General features: G+C 43.0%; 1 protein-coding gene across 1 annotated transcript in view; it reads left to right on the forward strand.

The window, feature by feature from the left end:
* The first annotated feature begins 3,897 nt into the window (after positions 1-3,897).
* The window catches only part of AGBL1 (AGBL carboxypeptidase 1), a 263,620-nt gene continuing 247,418 nt past the window's right edge, over positions 3,898-20,099 (forward strand). The window contains exon 1 of the mRNA XM_050978551.1: positions 3,898-4,257. Coding sequence (XP_050834508.1) covers positions 3,898-4,257 — 360 coding nt within the window. The remainder of the gene's footprint in view (positions 4,258-20,099) is intronic.

Consider the following 20,099-nt stretch of genomic DNA (forward strand, 5'->3'; position numbering starts at 1 on the left):
GATGTTATCCTCACATCCAGTGGCTACAGGAGCCTTGAGTTGCTTCCAGCAGAATCTGAAAATCAATTTAACTGTCATGACTTGTGTTTTCACTTTGATTTTAACCCTTTCCCTTGTGTAGAAGAGTAAATTATTTCCAGAGAGCGGGGCAAACATGACATTATTTAGAGGGGTAAACCTCTGCACAGTCATACACAAATGGAACATCATCACTCCTCCACATTCAAATATATTAAGTTTGTTTTGGCAATCACTTACAATAAGCATTGTGCTTGAATGAAAGAATGAAAATGAAGGGTTTGTTAGAGAGGAAAGCATCCAAATAGAAAAAGCAATATCCCTTTATTAAAACAGGTATATTTCTTGGCTACACATAATTTTGATAGGGGAAGTCAATCCTCTATTTAATATAAATGAAATATGGACAGTTAACTGGGTATTTTACACAGTGATATTTCAATTGCATTTCATAAAATTCAGGCTGGCTTCAGAATGAATAATTTATCCAATTAGATTTTTTGATTTTTTTCTTCATTTTTAATAGAACCTTGCCATTCTCTTATCTATCTTACTGGTTTAAAAATTGAAATGATTCTATTAGAAATCAGGTGTGCAATGTGAGTGCAAAAGTGGTGTCAATATTTTGAGAATGAGAAGGAAAATATCCTCAGGTTAATCACAGGTTTCCAAGCTGATTTTATTATTTGGACTTCATTTAATGCTAATGTGAAAAAAAGATTTCTGCAGTTCCTTGGTACAGACTCTGGACAGGAAATGTGAAGCTTGGCTGTGGCTGGTCACTTTATTCTGCTGGTATTGATTCTGGTGCTGCTTTTGTAGTGTTTAAGACTTCTTTAAGCTAATTTTGGTTTAGCCTGTAAATTACTTTCAAATGCGATTTTACAGGGTTCTGATGGATAAGCATGAATTCTGTTTTGGAGGTGATGGAATAAATAGAAAAGTGCTAGTAACAGAGTAAAATGTTGTTTAAATATCTCTTTGTATGGTTTTTCTACTTTTAATAAATATCAAACCAATAACACTATGGTTGCTGATGCCTGGCAGAGGACTTCTGTTTTCCTCTCATCAGTTTCCAGATTATCTCATCCAGGAAGATTTCTGACCTTGTATTACTCTTATGCAATGCTCTATCTGAGCAAAAATGCTTCTGGATGAAAGCTTACCAATTTTATAGCTGTACAATGTCTCTATGAGGAAAACTTCAGGCTTTCACAGGTAGGGAAAACATTGGTTTAATCACAAGAACAAGTTTCTGTGCTTAGTGTATTACTTAATGTCAGCTGATCCATGGTAAGGGTTTCTGCATATGCTCATAAAATGTGAAATAATTGGACTGAGTGCTCTTTTAATGTAGGTGAAATGATCCTGAATTACCTTCCCTTTGCTATGGGCTAAATGTATGTACACATATTTACAGATCAGATGACATCTCTAGCTTGTTTGTGTGTCTGAGCCCTGGAGCACCAGGAAAGGAAATTACTGGTCTGAGCGTGTGCAGCACCTGCAGAGAGCTCAGAGGTCCTGCCTTTGTGTTTGTAATCCCTCTGTCCTCCCCACAAGACCATTAGCACTAGCAGGAAGGTGGTGATAGGAGTTTAATTTTCGTTTTGTTTAAGGATCACATAATCCTGAGGGCACAGGGGAAACAACAATGCCATTGATATAAACTAACAAGCTAATCTTCAAACTGAGCTTGCATTGTAATATGAATGGGAGAATCTGAATGCTTTAATTCTGGCATTTAGCTCCCTGTAGGTTTCCTAATTCATTAAGCCTTTGTGTGTTGAGGTGGGGGACCTTCTATTCTTAGAAAGCAACAACATTGGAAATTCAACAAATTCTGGACAAAATGGCTTGGGAATGGTGAATAATTAGAAGTCTCTATGATTTACAGCTTAAAATTTGGTTTCAAAGGGGTTTTGCTGTACACTCTACATCAATGTAAGCATCACTGTCACTGCTGGGGTTTTTCATGAGAGTCTTATGCTTTAATCACTCTTCTCAGTTGTCTCTTTTTTCAAATCAAATGCGAGCTCCAGAGGTTTCTGTGTGCAATATTTTCTTTTACTCTCTCAGTTCAACCAAGCTAAATACCCCAAAATTTTAAGGCACTTAAGAGATTTTCCCCCACCCCCAAACTTCGATGTTGGTGTCCCTTTCCTCTTGGGTTGGTGTATTTGCAGTGAAATTTTTGCAATTATTTCTAAAGCTCTCAGAGAGAGGAAGAACCAGACCACGGGCCAGTTAGAGAATCTGTTATAGAATCTCATAGAAAAGGCCAAAGTCGTGTTTTAGTCAGGGGGTCAGGGCATCCAGGCTGCCTGCAGCCACTGCCTGCTTTCATCCATCAGTTCTCCCTGCCTTCTGAAAATCCACACAGCAGGAATTAATAGTTCCACACAGCTATGCTGACAGGAACAATTGTCACAAGAAAGAGACTGTGAAGACAATGTGGAAGAGCTTCTTTAAACAGCTTCTAATTAGCTCTGAAGTAGTTTTCTGTCACTGTTATAATTTGCAGAAGAGATATGTGTTGGCACTGCTCACAAACCCAGTACCCATCTTCCTCCCACCCAGCACACTTGGGGGCACTGCCTGCATTGCCTCTCTCCCCACTTATTTGTGACCTCTTATCAGGTTTTATTGAATTCTGCAGATGGGAAAGAACCCCCGAAGCTGTACTGTGTTTGCGTGGCAAAGTTTGGTAGTGGGAGGATACAGGAGTGACTTCTGTGGGAAGCTGCCAGGAACTTACCCAAAATGGCCAAAAATTCAGTGTTCTAATGGCTGAACACCAGCTCTATGTCTAAAATATGGTATTTCATGATGTTTGAGAGATTTATTTTTAAAATTAAATAAAACCTGTTTTTAAGAAAATTAAAATCCTTTAACCTGAATTTTCATAGGAAAGGAAATTTCTTGTCTTATTCTGCCTAGCTGTCTGTATAGTATCATGTCCATCAATGAGTGGTCTTTGCAACACTTTTTCTGAAGGGACTGATGTGTCTCCATAGTTATGACAAAGGCATTTTAATATGTTTCATTTTATAACCTGGTATTGACATCCTGGGACCCTGCTGGCACACACAGAAACTGAGGAATGTCATGCTTGTGCCATTTGTTCACACATTGCTGGGATGAGTTGGGGAGGATTAGTCTTACCATTTGCATAAAGCACTTATCAATGAAGGTTCATCATGTGAAAATAGTCCTTGGCCAAGACTGGAGTGTTTTATTCTTAATTTGATTGCTTCTTAGAAGATTAGGGTTTTATACTGACATCAGGAAAGTGCATGCACATTGAGTGTCTGGCATGTGTTTGTGTGCCACTGAGTTCTGTAAGCATCTGCCTTGTGCCCAGAGACCCAGGTTTATGTTACTGCTCCAAAATTCCTTAGTTATTCTTTCAAAAGGGACGAATTAAAAAAAAACCACACCAGAATAAAGCTATTCTAGAGGTAAAAGACTGAAATTAGTGTCCCCAAATTGGAAAGACAAGAGTTAACCTTTGTCTTCTTCATATCCAGTAATTATCTCAACTGACAGCCTTCTAACCATCCTGTAGTGTTGTCTCTCAGGACCAAAAATGCCATTCTGGTGTTGAGAAAGCTGAAAAAAATACCTGTCGTGGGACTAATTGACCTTTTCACATTGAAAATATTTTGCTGGAAAATCCTCATCTAACCCTCTACTCAGCTTCTTTATCTGCTCCTTCTTGTTTACCAAGCCCTTTGATATCACTGGGCTGAAGCTAAAAGTGGACTCCGTGCCCTCCTAGGAATTTAAGCTACAACTACAACTGTACTACAGCGTGTCTTGTGCACCAGGGAGCAAACCAGGCTCCGAGTTGCTGTGCTTATAGGCCAATATAGGTACATGTGGATCACTCTGGGGGCCCTTGGAGCAAAGTCTTCCCCCAAACTACACCTTGAAGAGGTGGCTTTCCGCTCTGTGCAGCCACGAGATGACCCTCTGCGGTCACTCCCTGCGCCGCAGGGCACTGCCTGTGGCCACAGCAGCTGCCACTTGGGACAATCGTGGGGCTTGGAAGCCAAAACCCTGCCGAGCCTTGCTCCACCTGTCCCTCATGCCGGGTGTATCTTCCGTTCGTTGTCAGCGCTCGTTAAGACCGAGGGCATCTCTCCCGCTCGCTTTGCCTTCTCCGAGTCTCCGGTTTCACTGGAACCAAGTCAAACGGAGACGAGTCCACAGGCAGGGTCTGGAACGGATCAGCAGGTCAGCTGGGAATGCCTGTCAGGCAGCCAGCGCTGCTCCCTCCCTTCTCCCTGGCTTTCTTTGAGGTTTGTAGCTCTTCTGCTTTCTTGTTGCTATTGCCACCCTCCCCACATTCCCCCTACCACACACCAAGCACCCAGACCTTTCCTGGGCACTTTACTTAATCCCTGGGATTCTTTATATAGGAATTAATCTTCTCGTCACAGAGGGAGAGCTGGGAGGGAGGGGGTACATTTATCTCTCCTGCTGAGGTCTAGAGTTGCATTGCTGTGATTATTGGTGGTAGCAGTGTGCGTGTGTCTGGGGATCTGTGTTTAGTTCTTCGTTTCTTAAACGACGCAGGGGCAGCAGCAAGGCAAGTTGGCAGCTTGGCTTTCGAGCTGCTTTGTGTCTGCTGCTACAAGGAGGGAGTGTGAGTGGGGAGCAGCATGGCAGAACAAGAAGCCAGTGGCTTGCAAGTCCTTCTCTCCACCCTCCAGGTAAGAACAGCTTGAACTAACAAGAGAGGTGCTTGGGCTTGTTTTCCTCTTTAATCCCCCATCAGTGACCTGTTGGGCTGAGGCTGTTGGTACGAGCTCCTGGCTGGCTTGGCTCTAAAAGCATCAGCATGCAGGAGCCCTGACCTGCACCTCCCACCCTGAAAAGCCTTTATGAATTGAAGTTTCACTGCTCAGTGAGTGCTGGCAATTACTGCTATGCCTCAATCTCAGGGCCCGGCTGAGGGCAGAGGCTGTGCTGCCGAGTTCTCGCTGTGTTCTCCAGGGCAGCGGGGAGGTGTGAGCCATGGGCTGCTGTGAAATGAATGGGACCTGACAGCACTGTCAGTCTGAGCTCAGGGCTGAGGGGCACGAGTAAACAGATCTGCCTGTGAGGAGCAAGTTCCTCCCTGTCAAATTGTCTGCCCAGGACCCTCAAATACTCTGGGGAAGTGACAAAAACTCTTGAGATGGGTGAGGTGCTGGTGTTGGGTGTGCTCTGTGACAGGTCCCATGGACCAGAGGGAAGTGTCCCAGCCCAGGATCATACTTGGTGGACAAGCTTGGCCATGAGATGGAGAGGCATTTCTAGCTCTGTTTTCCCACTGCCAGGATGCGTTCCTCCTGGCAGGAGAAGATGCCCAGGTTGTGGCATGAGCTACCCTGTGAAATAGGGGAGCGTGTTTTGGGAGGGAACCTGTGCTTTTATAAGCCTTGTTTTGTCATGAGGGATGGGTGGGAACTGCTTTGCCTAGACAAGCTACTTGCATATAAAGCAGCTTTTAGACAGTCATGGTGAAATGCCACTTGTGTGCACTCTTCAGGTGCCCTGAGCCATCTTTGTGTGCAGCTGTGCTGACATGGCCCAGAGCCCTCTGGGGACAGGAGTTTTGTGTCTGAGGCAGCAGCATCCTCTGACTGCTACGTGTGCCATCAAAGCCTCACACATTGCAGGCACAGAAAATGAGGGAGAGGGTGTGCAAAAAAGACTGACCTGCTTGGGTCAGCCCAAGGATTCATGTGTTCCAGCCCTGTCTCAGGAGGTCTCTGTGACCAGCTACAAGCATGCAGAGGAGGTTATAAAACCCAATGATAGAAATTGGCTTTGAAACTATAGTTGTGGGGGCTGATCAACCTTGCCGTATGTAATGTCAACAACTTTTACTTCTCATTTCAAGCACTGGTTGGTCTCTGTAGCCCCTTGTGTCAGTGAGTTCTGCAGGTAAACTGGCATGCTGAAGAAAATTATCCTGCTGTCCTTTTATGTTTTGGCAGTGTAACTTGTTTGCCTTATGTTGTTACAGCTTATTTAATTCATATTTTGTAGTAGATCATGTTTGTGCTGAATCCAGGCTATAGTCCTCTCCTTCTCTGGATAATTGAGAGCTGAGTGCACATCTGTTTTTCTTTTGCTCTCTAACACAACAGTCCTGGTGTTTGCATAATCTGGGAACAGAACTGGACAAGATCCAGACCTAAACTGGAACCTATAGTTTAAAATCACAAGTGCAGTTCATTGACAAAGCTACATGGAGGTCTAAACTGGAAATGGTTAGGAGCACTGCAGGCATGGTATTGGTAAAACCACAAGGCAGCACAGCATTCAGCCCCAGTGCCACAAAACCCCCCCTTGGTACAAGACCCTTATTCCCAAAAATTCTGTATTCACTTGAAGGACATAAAAAAAATCTTTCTTGTTATATCTTCAATTTGATGCAGAGGCTTGAGTGCCAAAAAGGCAGAAAGTAAGGGGTTGATGACAATTATTTGTTCTGATTCACCTCTTTCCTTTGCCTTCAGCCAAAAAATTACCGGCATGGCTTTATAATACCATTACCTATCTCTGCTAAAAAATCAGGTGATAAAAAAGACCTTTACTTGACACAGTTGGAAAGTATTGGCCTGGGAAATAATAACTTTGGATGATGTTTGCCTTTGCTGATAGCATCTCTCCCCACTTTGTTATTTTCTGCAACAGCTGTCCAAAACATGGTTGCTTTGTTTTTGTGACCTGCTGGACTGTCAGTGCTGGTTCATATTCTTTTATTGGGCACGAAGAACATATCTGCTGCTTACAACAGGCTATTCTGCAGGGTATTACTGGGCATTATCCATTTCTGTTAGCACATAATATTGCTTTGAATGCAGAAAGCTTTCAGGTGAAGAATGAGGAAACATTCAGCCAGTCTTTATAAACTGAGAATAAAATCATCCTTTCTCCATCAGTCAGTTACACAGGACTAAATTTCTACCTCCCTTCCAAGCACTGGCATAGATTTTTATTCCCAGTTGGAGGAATGTCCAGACCTGAGACAGGTTCTGTCACCTTTTGCTGAGGGAGGGCTCTCCCCCATTTCTTCCTGGCATAGACACTTTCACTCCTAGACTCACAGCCTGGCTTTGGTGAGGGCAGTATCAAGCAGAACAAATCCAGAACACAGTGCACTTTGTAACTGAGCAGTCACAGAAAGAAACACATTTTTTTAGTTCTTCAAAACTGTTCCCAGTGCTATGAAGGAACGTGATCCTCCAAAGGCAGCTCAAACCCCTGGAAGTGCAACGTGCTATGGATGTTCTGCAAAGTGACAAGGTGAATAGCAAAAACTCCTTTCAAAGTGCAGCTGCATTTTGTCACCAAAATGTCACTGCAGGGAAGACGTGACATTTCAGATCTCTAGGTAAAAAGTGCTTCACTGCTTACAATGTGAGGCTTTAAAAATGTGAAATTCAGATTTAAGAAAACCCTCTCCCTGTCTCACAGGTTTTGTGTCAGCATGGCAGAGCCAAGCTCTGAGGATTTCACTGTCATTTCTCATTTTCTTTCTAACCCTGGTACCTTCTTCCTTGCTCTCTCTTCTTGACTCTCCCTCTCCAGTGTAATCCAACAGTTATCACCTCCCATCCCTCTGGCCTGGATAGTGTTACCTGTTTCTGTTCACACCTCTCACTGCATGACACTGAGCTCCTCAGCCCCAACCCAGCCCCACTCTGTCTCTCATACACAGATAATGCAGTTCCTCAGTAAAGGCTGGGCTGGTTGCCACTCTCACCCTGGCCCCTGGCCACAGTGTGGCAGAAGTAAACACCCTCTGCATGTATGGCTTTTGACCAGGCAAAAAAGTCTGACATCCCATCTTACAGGCAGCCTCCTCAATGAAAAATCCCAAGAGATTTGGGATTAGATCTCTTGGTTATTTTAATGCTAGGAGGAGTTATCTGAGTGTTAGTTAAAAACAGCTGGTACTTGCTAAGAAGGGCAATAGAAAATTGGAGCCAGCATCTTGCCTTGTGACCCTGAATCCCTTGAGACTGTAGAGTATTTTAGTCTCCTCCTCGTTGCCCTGGCCTTCATCTCTCCCCACCCTCTGATCATTTGGACAAATAAGAAATATTTTTATTTTTCCCTTTCCTTCTCCCTGCTCTCCTCCTCACTGCCCATGCCTTGGTTGCCCCCGAGAACATTTTATTCCATGGCAGGATACATTGTGTTGCCTGAGGAGTCCCAGATTTCCTGTTGGCTCTCAGCGTGGTTTTCACATGTTTCCCAAAGCCACAGTTTCCCGTTCACATATTCTGCAAAGCTGGCAGCCCCTGGGGCCGTTGGCAGATCTTTGGCTCAAACTCTGTCTTGCTGTGTTGGACTTCACAGGTTCCCAAATGCTACAGCTTGACAGGGAAAAGATGCAAATCTTATGTATCAGTGGTGGATGTTGGTTTTGCAGAGGGATTTATCTGTGAGTGGCCCCAGTGTCCAGCAGAACAGCCACAGGATCTGCTGTTTGCTAACTTGGAGCTCTCAGCTCTTTGTGCTGCCCCTTCTGAGCTGTTGTGCTGGCTGGCTGACAAGGCAGAGCTATTGTTGTCCTAAGGACAAGTGGGAAGGTATCTGTGCTGCTCCACTGACAGTGAATAGAAATGCATTTTGCAAAATGCTTTTGTCTGCTCTGCATCCTTGCACTTACTCTGTCAGCAGAGCTGCTGAGATTCCTGGCTTTGAGAGAAATAAATGCAAAAAAAAATCTTAGGAACTGCTCAGGTAGCAGAATGGCCACTCATTTGGGAAGAGAGCAGCTCAAAGTTTGGATTGGTGTTTTTGGGAGGCAGCCTGGCAGGCTGGGTTTAGTGGAATAGCCTTAGAGGGAAACAAAAATCAACTCAAAACCAGATGGCCATTTTTATGTGGTTCATTAACTGAGTTTTACTGTGATTGTTGTACTTACAGTGAGCAGCAGTGGACTTATTTCTGCTATTCCTTATAAAAACTGTTTTAGCTTTGGAACAGCAGAAGAAGTACAGTTAGGACAGGGAAACACTTGGCTTGTAGGGTTCAAGGAGAAATAGTGGGTGCAACTTTTTCATGTCTCTACTGCAAATGCCACTTGGGCTGCATGAGCCTGGTTTTGACTTTAACTGTGGTAGAAAAGGCATAATCATCCATAAAAAATCCTACAGAGATAGTGCAGGTCCCAACTTCAGCTTTCAGAGTTGCTGCTTTTCCTTCCCACCTCCACTGTCATCTCTTCCCTGTCCAAGGAGAACCTGAAGGTAACCCAGAGCTTTTCCCTACAACCCTTGGCTCACCACCATGGGGCACTGCTAAGCAACAAAGAGGAAAGGAGGCTAAAATCCATACATTAATCCCAAATTCCTGCCAGGCCACAGATGAAACATTGAGGTTTTTCACTCCTGTGAAAAACCAGAGCTCTAAAAGCCCTCAGAGGAAGCTGTGACAGGTCTTGGACTCTGCGGAAATCCTTCCACCGACAGAGCTGGGACCAGAATTGCTCTCTGTCCCTGGGCTGGCCCCAGCTGTTTCCCTGAGCACACTGTCAGCTCCTCTGCAAATGCCTCCAGATGGGCTATCCAGAATTTTTTGTGGCTGAATTTATGAGAATTGAGGACCTTGGGGTGCAAAATGTACCAAGAGATTGATGGGAGCAGCAGCAGTGGCTGAGCTGAGCACAAGAGTGGGTCACAGTCTGAGCTCAGCACAACTTTGTAACAGAGAAGGAAAGTGGAGTTCTGTTCATCTTCTGCTGTCCCTCATCCTTGTCTAGGAGGGTTTGTGCTTTGAGGCTCTGTCATTAATGGTTGAGGAGAGCCCTTTCTCCCTCCCTGCAGCAATGAAAATGTGACAGGATGGCCTTGTTGCTGGATCAGTTGGGTGCCAGCCTGAAAAAATGGTTTATAAACCTCTGCTTCTGAGTCAGTCATGTGTAACAAGGCAAATAATCCCACCATGATTCACATCAGTGTTTAAGAAACCAGGTGATGAACACAGGGGGAAAAAAACCCCTGAGGTTCTGGTACCAATACAGTAAAAAAAAAAAAAAAAAAGAAAATTGAGAAGCAAATTAATAATTTGTTTTCATGCAGGGCTTGGATGCTGCACAATAAATAATGCACAGAACCACATGCTAAATGATGAGGACAAAATGCTGCATGGGGGGATTTTCCAGGCAACAGGCACTGCTCATCCTGAAGCAGAGGTTTTGTGAAATAAAACAAGTTGTCATGTGGAAATTAAAAAATGCAGTTACTCCAGGGGATCGAATGAAATATCAGGAATGCTTTAAAACTGGTGCTTTTTGGCTGTTGAGGGGCTGACTTTATGCTTATGGCCAAGCTGTTTAACTTAGACTATTTGGATGTAATATAATGGTACATTATGCCATGTCATGCAACTCAATATTGTGTATTTTGGTACTGCATTGTAGACACAAACAAATTAATAGAATGAACAACATTATGGAAGGAGGTGTATGGATTTGTTTAAACTATTATCTTTCACATACAGTATGCAAATATACTTAAAAAATATCTGGTTTTCTATCTCTAAGTTGAGGATAATTATTGGTAGTTATCGAGCCTCCCTAGCTGTTTTGTATGTCTAAAGATGTATTTATATATTACATCAATATTTTTATGACAATGGAAAATTTCCACCCTCTTTTTCTTAGGTTTCAGTAATTTTCCTTTTTGAAATAGAAGAGGAGATGTTTTCATACAAAGAGGTGTTTGCCTGAATAGGTCTTGCTAGTGTTCCTTTGTGTAGCATAATCTTATTTTCAGTATATTATGCTGCATTTGTTGTGATGGCTTAGACACATTTTTCTGTCCAATGCATTGGTCCAGTCCTCTTGGTTTTATCTGTAATAGGAAAAAACTGTCTGTAGTACAAAATGTGTTCATGGGCATTTTGAATTAAAGTTTATTATATTATGTTCAGCAAAGCAGACACAAAAAGTTGCTTGTATTGAAAAACATATGGGCTTATAATGGTTGGCTCTAGCAGTGTCTACTAGTACCAGCAGAGATCTCACTGATGTGTGGTAACTGAGAGAAAATAATTTCATACACATTCTGGGAGTTTAAGAGATGGGGAGGGATTTTTATGTTGCTTGGTCTGGGACGGCAGGGTTGGAAATTGCTCCTGGAGTTGTTATCATGGACACACTGCCTCTGTGTGATCACTCCTGTTTATGCCAGGATAGATAACACTGCTCATACCATCATTGCCCTTGCAGTGAAATATGGGGGGATTTAAGCCTCTGGAAGTGCAGGTAAAACCCCTCCTTCCTCAGGGCTCCAAGAGCAGTCAGTGGGAATGCAGAATGAGGCAGTGTGTGCTAGCAGCTGCTCATGAACTGGCTGTGATGCTGGGCAGAGGTGTCCCTTTCCTGTGTCTGTTGGATTGGTGTGTGCACACTTGGGACCCTCCGGCTCTGAGATCCCAAATCCACACACAGTGCCAACACGTGCCACTGGGCTCTGCCTGACTCTGGTCTCCTGACTATGCTGTTCTCACCAGACCAGGACAGAAAATAATTCCCTCCTGCCTTCCCCTGTTCTTTTAATAATCTCTTGTCTCACAGACAGTCTATTTGCACCTGTTTGCCCCCGAGAACAGAGCGCCGATCCACCGGCGGAGCTGCTCTGTGCGCCGGGAATCTCCGCAGGGAAGGATGGGGAGCTGGGATTCCTGGGAAAAGCAGGCTGATTTCAGTCCCCAGGGAACTGGGAGGTATTGGTGAGACATTCTGTGAGAGGGAGTAACAACCTTCTCCAAGGAGACCAGGAGCAGTAGCTCACCAGCCAGCTCTCCTTCTGCCCTGGACAAAACCAGGTTTGCTGCAGGAGGTGAGGAGGGAGTGTTAGGGGAAAGCAGTGTGGTAGGTTCTTGAACAAATGCATTGTCCAGCCCAGCTGAGACTGGTGCCTGCAATCCTGCAAGTTTTTTGTGCCATAGAGTACATTACTGTGGTGGTGCTTCAGAAGAGATGGTTTATTTCAGAAAATACACCTTAATTTAGGATGGCTAAGAAGCAAGAACATGAATCCAAATCAATAAAATATTTGTAGACATTTTCTGTTACTAAAAATGTGGGTTTATTCCCTGATTGTTCCATTTTATGAGAAGTTAACCTAAATATATTCTAGGTGGATTCTTTGGGTGGAGATTCTAATCTCCAAGAACTGGATAAACTTTTTCCTTTTCATACAGGCAAAACAATTTATCTTAGTACAGTTTTGGGAAGGAAAGTCTAATGTGATGAAGATCATCTCTTAAAATAAAGGAAACTTGGTCATTCTTCTCCAGAGCCTGATGGAGACAGACCCCATTCATATCCATGACTTAGTATTTCCTTATGATCTGTGTGCTGTTATGACTTCTGTTTTGCTGAGTGGGGACCAAACACATCATAGAGAAATCAAGGTCTCAGAAATCAAGAATTTGTCATTGATTTCATGAGATGTCTTCTAGAGAGGACAAAGATAACACAGTAGAGATTCTTCTGCCTGCAGGCACCACTAAGGTACAAAAAAGAGAATTAGTGTTTTAGACCAACTATTGATTAATAGAATAACATTTGCTTGATAAGAAATCACACAGGCAAAGCTGAATCTCCTTTCCTTTGGGGGTCTAGAGAACAAGGATGGGTTTTTTTCTCATGGTCTCTTCTCATGGAAGAACACAGCCTTAGTTTCAAAAGGTAGTGTAGGTTGAGGTGGAATTAATGAGATCTGCAAAGCTTTCATGATGGTTCTTGTTAGAAAATTGAGTAATTCTGACACAGAATTCCTGCGGGAGAAATCACTACCAAAGAAATCTTGGCTTTTGTCCCCCTGCCTTTCAACAAGGGATGCTTTGAAACCAAAACATATGGGGTTTTCTTCTGACATGGAAACACCACAGCATTGTGTTTTACTGCAATCAACTTCTGAGAAGCCTTTTATGCACATTAATTTTTGGTGTAATTTACAGGCAAAGGCTTTCCCACTGAGTCTAATGGGAATTTGATCCCTGTAGTAAACTGAGACATACTCTCCTCCCCGTGGCCCATCATCTCAGTGCACTCTCTGGTACCTATTCCTTTCCTTTCAAAGGAAGGAATGATGCTTTATTGATGGATAAAGCAGAAGTGCTGGGCTTTATTTCAGAACTGTTATAAACCCCATCAAACTAATTCAATGTCTGTGCCTTCTGCTTTCTTCATTTGGACAGTAGATGGAGATAAGGTTCGTCTGTCAAGTAAGGGCAAAGGGAATCTTAGCCCACATTGTTTCCCAAATCAAAGGGTGGAACAACTCACAGCCTGAGCAGATGACACTTGTGCAGCCTGGGTGAAATCAGTACAGTGCCTGTTGTCCTTTGCCATCTTTTGTGGTTTTTATGGGATTCCTGATGAAAGGCCAAAGCAGCAGATTTACAGTGAAGATAAAGCTGGCCCTCCATTTCATTCAGGATTAACCTGGCAAGCAGAAGATTGACAGGGAGAGAGAGATCCTCCCATAAGCAGTTCACTTGGCATGGTGAATGCCCACCTGTCTCACTTCAAAGGAGGGGAGGAGGGAGAATGGACCACCTGACCTTTCCCTATGATTAAAATGCTGATCTGATGAAGTCAGAGGAACAAACTGAACTGCCTCTTTCAACCCTCAATTCTTCCAGGAATAAACCAGCACCATCCATATGGAGAGAGTTTCTGGAGAGGCTAGGGGAAAGCAGCATTACTGACCTTCTCTTTGGGACAAACTTCTGCAATTTGAACAGCCTCTGGCTTCATGCTGAAGTTCTGCAAGTGAGGGAGAAAGCTGGAGGTGACAAAGGAGAAAGAGAACGTGTGCCTGGCTCTGTTTTCTTTGACAATTTCTCTTCCCATATGGCTGGGGTCATTTGATCTCCCCATGATGCACAGGGACTTCAAGGGGACAGCTGGATGCAGAGATGCATTAAAATGACTGCTCTTTGAGATGAAAACCATGATTATTAACAGCTTGGTTCAAAAGCTCTCACAGCAGCAGCTGTACCTCACTGACTGAAAACTCTGGAGGGTTTGTCTAAAAGGTCTGCATGGCTGGATGATCAAACAGTTGGAAATCTCCCTAGCTGAGAGTCCCCTGTTATGTCCTACAAAGCCTGTGGGCACTATTCCACCAACAGGGCTCCTTGGGAACATGCTTAAACAAAACAGGACACAACAACAACTTTTTGGCCATCTTTCCCTGCTGGTAATGGATGCAGAGGTAGATTCTGACACAGATCAGCCTGTTCTCATGTGAGAGAGTCTCAGAAGACAGAGCCCAAGGGGCTTGGTTGGGTGAACTACACAGGGGGCCCTAGCAGAATGTATGAAGATGGGTATTTTTAAATATAACTCCTGTCCCTTTTCCTGGAGCAGAAACACAGACACAGGCTCATTCGTGGAGCTAATAAAATGCCTTTTAGCTTGACTGACCAAGTCAAGCCAAAATACCTTAATTTTCAGGTGCATCTGAGCTACTGGATGAAGTAACAAGGGTAGAATAAAGCCCCAAACATTCCTGGTTTTGGCATGGTGGCATTGCCTTGCTGCTGTTAGCTGTTTAGCACGGGGTATAGACTGAAGATAAAGGACATAAAAACCTTTGTTACCTTCTGGATGGAAAATGACATACCCCTATCATGCCTCTTAAAAATTTGGCAACCTTTTCAGAGAACTAGGGGCTTTGCTGTTGAGAGATCGCTGTTTAAATCTAGATGGATGGGTCTCAGCAATGCAGTTAAACTGAAGTTCTGCTTTATATTACTGGTAATATTACTTTAAATCATTAGAATTTCAAAGCACAGTTTGATATTCATTACGGATGCCGAGTTTCGTTTGTTGTTTGATTTTTCACTTAGGCTGGATGGCAAAAATAGGTTCATCATTTTCACTTTCAGGTTCCATCTCCGAAGAAAATAAGCTGTGACTAACAATAGTTATTAGTGGCTTGTCTCCACTGCCCATACCTCAATCATTGTTATTAAATGTGATTGATTAAAAGCATTTGCATGGCTGTTCCAGAAGGTGCTTTTGGAAGTGGGGTAGATTGACACATAAGGACACTTGTCTTGGCAAGAGAAAGGACTGGTGTTTTTCTAAACCAGTGTGTACCTTATAGTGATTCTCATCTTCAGCCTGTGCAAGTCAGTGTCAGAATAATTTGCAAAAAGTGTGATTATTTGCACAGGAATACAGAGAGAAGCCTGGACTGAACATAGGCAAGTATTAGGGCAGACTGAGATGAGACCCAGGGATTCTTGGGCTTAATCATGGGTGGTCCAAGCAGGAATATTCCAGAGAAGGCAAGGATAGCAGTGCCTTCATTATGGCCATTTATTTCCATGTACACACACTCACATTTGCTATAGCATTCAAAAATCTGTGGTTTCATTAAAAAGCAAGTACATCTGGAAATTTTCCAAGATTCTCCAGACTCATTTGTACTTTGAGAAATGCCATTGCTTGTAAAAAAGTTTGTCAACTCCAAAATGTGCTTCATCTTTGAAAGACAAAGTGTTCTCTGGACTGACACCCATCAAATCTCACAAAAAAGAAAGAGTATTATGTTTCATGTTGCTTTTTCATTGTTGGTGGGGAAAATAAAACTAAAACTGAATGGAGAAAACAGATCCCTCCCTATTAAATTTGGGTGGCAGCTGTGTTAAATATCTGCAACAGAGTGGCATTTGAATGAAACATTAATATTTTAAATTAGTTCAGTAACAGCAAAAGTAATATAAAATATAGGAATAAATCCAAGAAACAGCAATAAACAGTAGGTGATGGCATGCATATAGAATTCATTGTACAAGAATGGTTAATGCCTTACAGAAACTTAATAAGAAAGTGTGAAAGGCATATGCTAGGATAATCTTGGCATTAAAATAAAAGTAGATTAAAAAGAGCAAAAGGAGAATAATATAACATTAAATCCAGTCAAAATCTTCAGGTGTCATAGGTAACTTATTGTGAAATAAGAGATAAAACCTGGGAGAATTTATCTGCAGTAGAAATTACAGAAAGAACATTAGAAATATTCAAAAGAAAGTCTAAAAGCCTTTTGCAGAGTGTCACGTGTTTTGATTTATCTCAAAGTTTCCTCATTCTTTTAACACTTCCAATTTGACAGAAGCATTTGAGGGTTATATAATAATGTTTTACCATCGTTTCTGCATAATAAAGTAATTGCTCTATTAGAGGAGCATTAGTGAGAGGAACAAGTGACATAAAGGAACTTTGTATAAGGAGGAACTTCTGCACAAGGATAAGCTTTTCTTTGAGAATAGTGAGAAAACTTTGGTGTGGAAAAAGAAAGAAAAAAAGCAGTTTACTTTGCCAACAGTATCCAAGATATTGCAGTCTGTCAGGGCATAATTCCTGCAGATATCTGACTGTGAATATATTGCCACTAATAATGTGGCACTGAGATGAACAACCTTGCTCTGAAGTTAGGGGAAACACCTTTGAGTCCTTTGGACACAGCAGGTAAAACATCCTTTGGAAAAAAATCAGGCCATGGTCTATGTGCTTCCTAATTTCTGTATGGATTTATTAAATGTAGTACCCCCTCATTCCTTGGCACAAGGATGAATCTCTCTTCAAATAGCTCTGGGACCCACTGGTGGGGAGTTGCTCTTTCTTCTCCCAAGCTGGCATCAGTATTTCTTGCAGGGGATAGATTTTTCTGCTGCACTTACTTCAGGTAAGTTGGGAGGAGAAGACTGATCTCAGGGAAGGGAAATTTTGAACTCCTCACAAATAGATGGAAGTAAGTCTGAGATTGAGGGCCACAGTACTTCTGTGCATGCAGTGTTTCTGCTTCATTTTGTTGTGATAGCTATCCTGGCTCTGCCAGCTATCTTAGGTATTGACTAAGTGAATTTCCCACCACAGGGTGATATTTCCCACCAGGAAAATAAGAAACAATCTGATCTTGATGAGGGATGCTATTGGGCAGGTGTTAGCTAATTATGTAGAAGTCTGATCCTCTAAAGCAAGGTGTTATGTTAGTGCAATTTGTTTCATTAAATGTTGTAAGGTTCCTTGGCACAGATGATTTTCACCATGTTATTCACCAAGTTATTTTGGCTAGAGATCAGCTTGAGCCAAGCTGTTTCATCTCAACACCTTCAGTGTTTTGAAGACATTATAATGTAAGTTTGGAATTTTCCTATCCCTGCCTTGAAGCAGTTCAGTCCTGCAGAGTGTAGCCTGTATCCTCTGAGAAGAAGTCCTGAAGCTCAGTGAAGAGGAGCAAAGCCCTGTTCACTTGCATGTTAGAAGTTTGCTTTGAGGCACTATTCCTGCTCACCTGGATGAGCTGCCACTCACTGTGAAGAGTTGGAATCATAGCACCCAGCTGTGATCTAATGTGCTACTGAAAAAGATGCTGCAGGTTATCACACCCAAGTGCAAACAAAGGTGAGAAAAAACCAACAAAGGTGATAAAAAAACCAGACCTTCAGGTCATTGCAAGCCACAAAAAAAGCCACCCACCTGATTGCAGCAGGCCAAATGGAGGGATGTTTTTAATGAGTCTTTGCCATATTTTCTGATCTAAACCCCATAATTTCTGCTTTGGGCTTGGTGTGGTGTGAAGCATCAGCAGGAAAAGAAATGTCTGGTGCTTGGCTCAGTGGGGTGCTTGCCATGCCTCACAGGGGTGGCCAGGGCCAGCGAGAGGGACCTGTCTCCAAGGCTTGGGAACAGGAGCAAGAGGTTGCCTGGCCACGTGTCCTGTCCCTGGAGGCCCCTTGGCTGCCCCGGGTACAGTTTGAGGCTACGTGATCCCCCACAGCTGTGGACGCCTTTCTCCCAGGATTAAAGAGGTCACTTAGGACACTCCCAGAGCAGCAAGGTCCTCCTCTCTGAGGCTTTAAATAGCCCCCTCTCCTTCCATGCCTCTTCTGAGTTCCCTGGCTTGCTCAGGCCTATCTGACTCTTCAGAAGAGGAGATGCAGATTTGGACAAAGAAAAGCATGTACTGTTTACCACAGAGGATGGTGGCTCCTGTGGTGATGCTGAGGATGTTTGTTAAGAAGGTGCTCCACTTATAATAGCCAAAATTCAGGCTATAATCACTTTAATTGGAATCCTCCCTTACTCTGTGGTTGCCTACTGATATTTCAGAGGTCTCTGAACCCCTTTCCCACCCCCCTCAGAAATAATGATTTTTAAACCTCCATGTAACAAATACTGTGGACCTTCCAACAAGAAGAAATCATGCTTTGCTGGCTGAATGTTGAGGCTGAAGATGGGAGCATTCAGACAATAAACTCTCCAGGGTATTTTGCTCTCTTAGTTAAGTGTGAATTTTTAGCTCCTCTTAAATTAGAAAAAGCAATTTACTCTGACAAAACCCAGAACATAAGGCACCAAACCTGGCTTCACAGTTATTGTAAGGCTGGATAGTCAGCTGTGGGAAGGAGATATCCAGCTGGCAAATCCATAATGCCAGTGGTGAGTGGCTGTGCCCAGCACTTTGGGCTGGTAGGCACCTCTGCCTTGCTGGTAGAGGACTCTCTGATTTAAGCATTAAGAGAGTAATTAGGACTCAATATTTTCTAGCGCTCTCAGGAAACAGTGAGGACTATTGCTGCTCAGCCTCTAACCTGCTCTTGATTTTAGCCAGTAGTAATTTTGCACCAGAATTTCTCTTCAATAGACTTCAAGCACAGAGAGTGAAAAATCTGACTTGCAGATGTAAATCTCATTACACAGGCAGTTGGGCTGCTGACTGCTATTTGTGTGAGCAAATTTATTAAAGGAAAGAGAAGAGAGGAGGATATATTTTGGAGAGGTCAAACCCTGCTTCCGTATTTAGAAACAGGCTATTTTAAAACAAACAAACAAATAAACAAACAAACCCTGGAACTGGATATCCTATTCCTTAGTCGCACTAAAAAGGACCCAAACAAACTGGTCTGGAAATTTTTTAGCCCAGTAAAGCAGTACCTTTTCTTTAAAATTAGACCATTTTGTTTTGTTGTTTGTTTGGGAGATTTTTCCTAAGCAGTCACCCAGCTTTGTGAGACAATTCAACAGTAAATTTAAAGGATGTATTGGTAGGAACCATGTTATGCATTGTCTTGCAAGAGCGACTTCTTTCATTTTGCATTCATTATTTTTGTGATTGGAATAACTGCTTTGTATTTCTTCCCCCAAATAAAATATTTATTAGTAAATCTCACACCGTGCAAATTAATGCTGTTTGATTTCTTTCTGGGCATCCTCCTTTTTTCAGCATTAATGCTTAGACTCCCAACAAACCCTCTCAGTAGGTTGTGTGTCTCACTCAAGGAAATACCTGCCTTTGGGCAAAAGACAAAAAGCCCAAAAGACTGAACTTATGGGAGGTTTTTGTTTGAAGGCAGTGCTGGAAGGGAAATGGCACTGATGCCTGCTATCCTGCAGGTGGTACAAGGAAAATCCCACCTCTGTTGGGTTTCTGAGTCTTGTGGAAAACATCCCCAGAGACTTCCCTGAGGTTACCTGGTCCTGTGGCTTAGTGGCAATTTTATAATCTTGTCTTGAGTAAATAACAGCTGGTCTTGGCATGTTCCCAGGAGCAGAACAAGGAGACAGGAGCTGTTCCCTGCTTGACTGTGGGTCAGTGCAATAACCCGAGCTGCCAGTCAGAAATGTTGGGATCGAGCTGTTGTCCTCCAAGTCCAATGTCACCAATTAATCACTTGCTGCCTGTAACCTATCAATGACGATGTGATGGGGTATTTTTTTATTCCTGGCTTTCTCCATCCTTCTGCTGTTTATCTCTGAGGAGCTTCTGCCAAGCTAACCCCAGTGTTTCAGGGATTAATTCCCAGAAAAAGCTCAGAGAGGAGCTCTCAGCCAGGAGCTGATTAAATGTATCTGAGCTCAGCCCTGTGATATTCCTGGTTGGGTGAGGAAGACAGGATGCTTTGCTGGAGTAGGACTAAGAAAGATGAGGGGCTCTGATCAAAAAGTACAGCCATGCTTGATATTTAAAGTGATGTTTTTGCTACTTTAGCCTTTGTACAGCCACAAGCTGTGAAAGGCAACTATAGGCCATTGTTAATAG

This window comes from Serinus canaria, chromosome 10, assembly GCF_022539315.1.
Source record: "Serinus canaria isolate serCan28SL12 chromosome 10, serCan2020, whole genome shotgun sequence".
NCBI lineage: Eukaryota > Metazoa > Chordata > Aves > Passeriformes > Fringillidae > Serinus > Serinus canaria.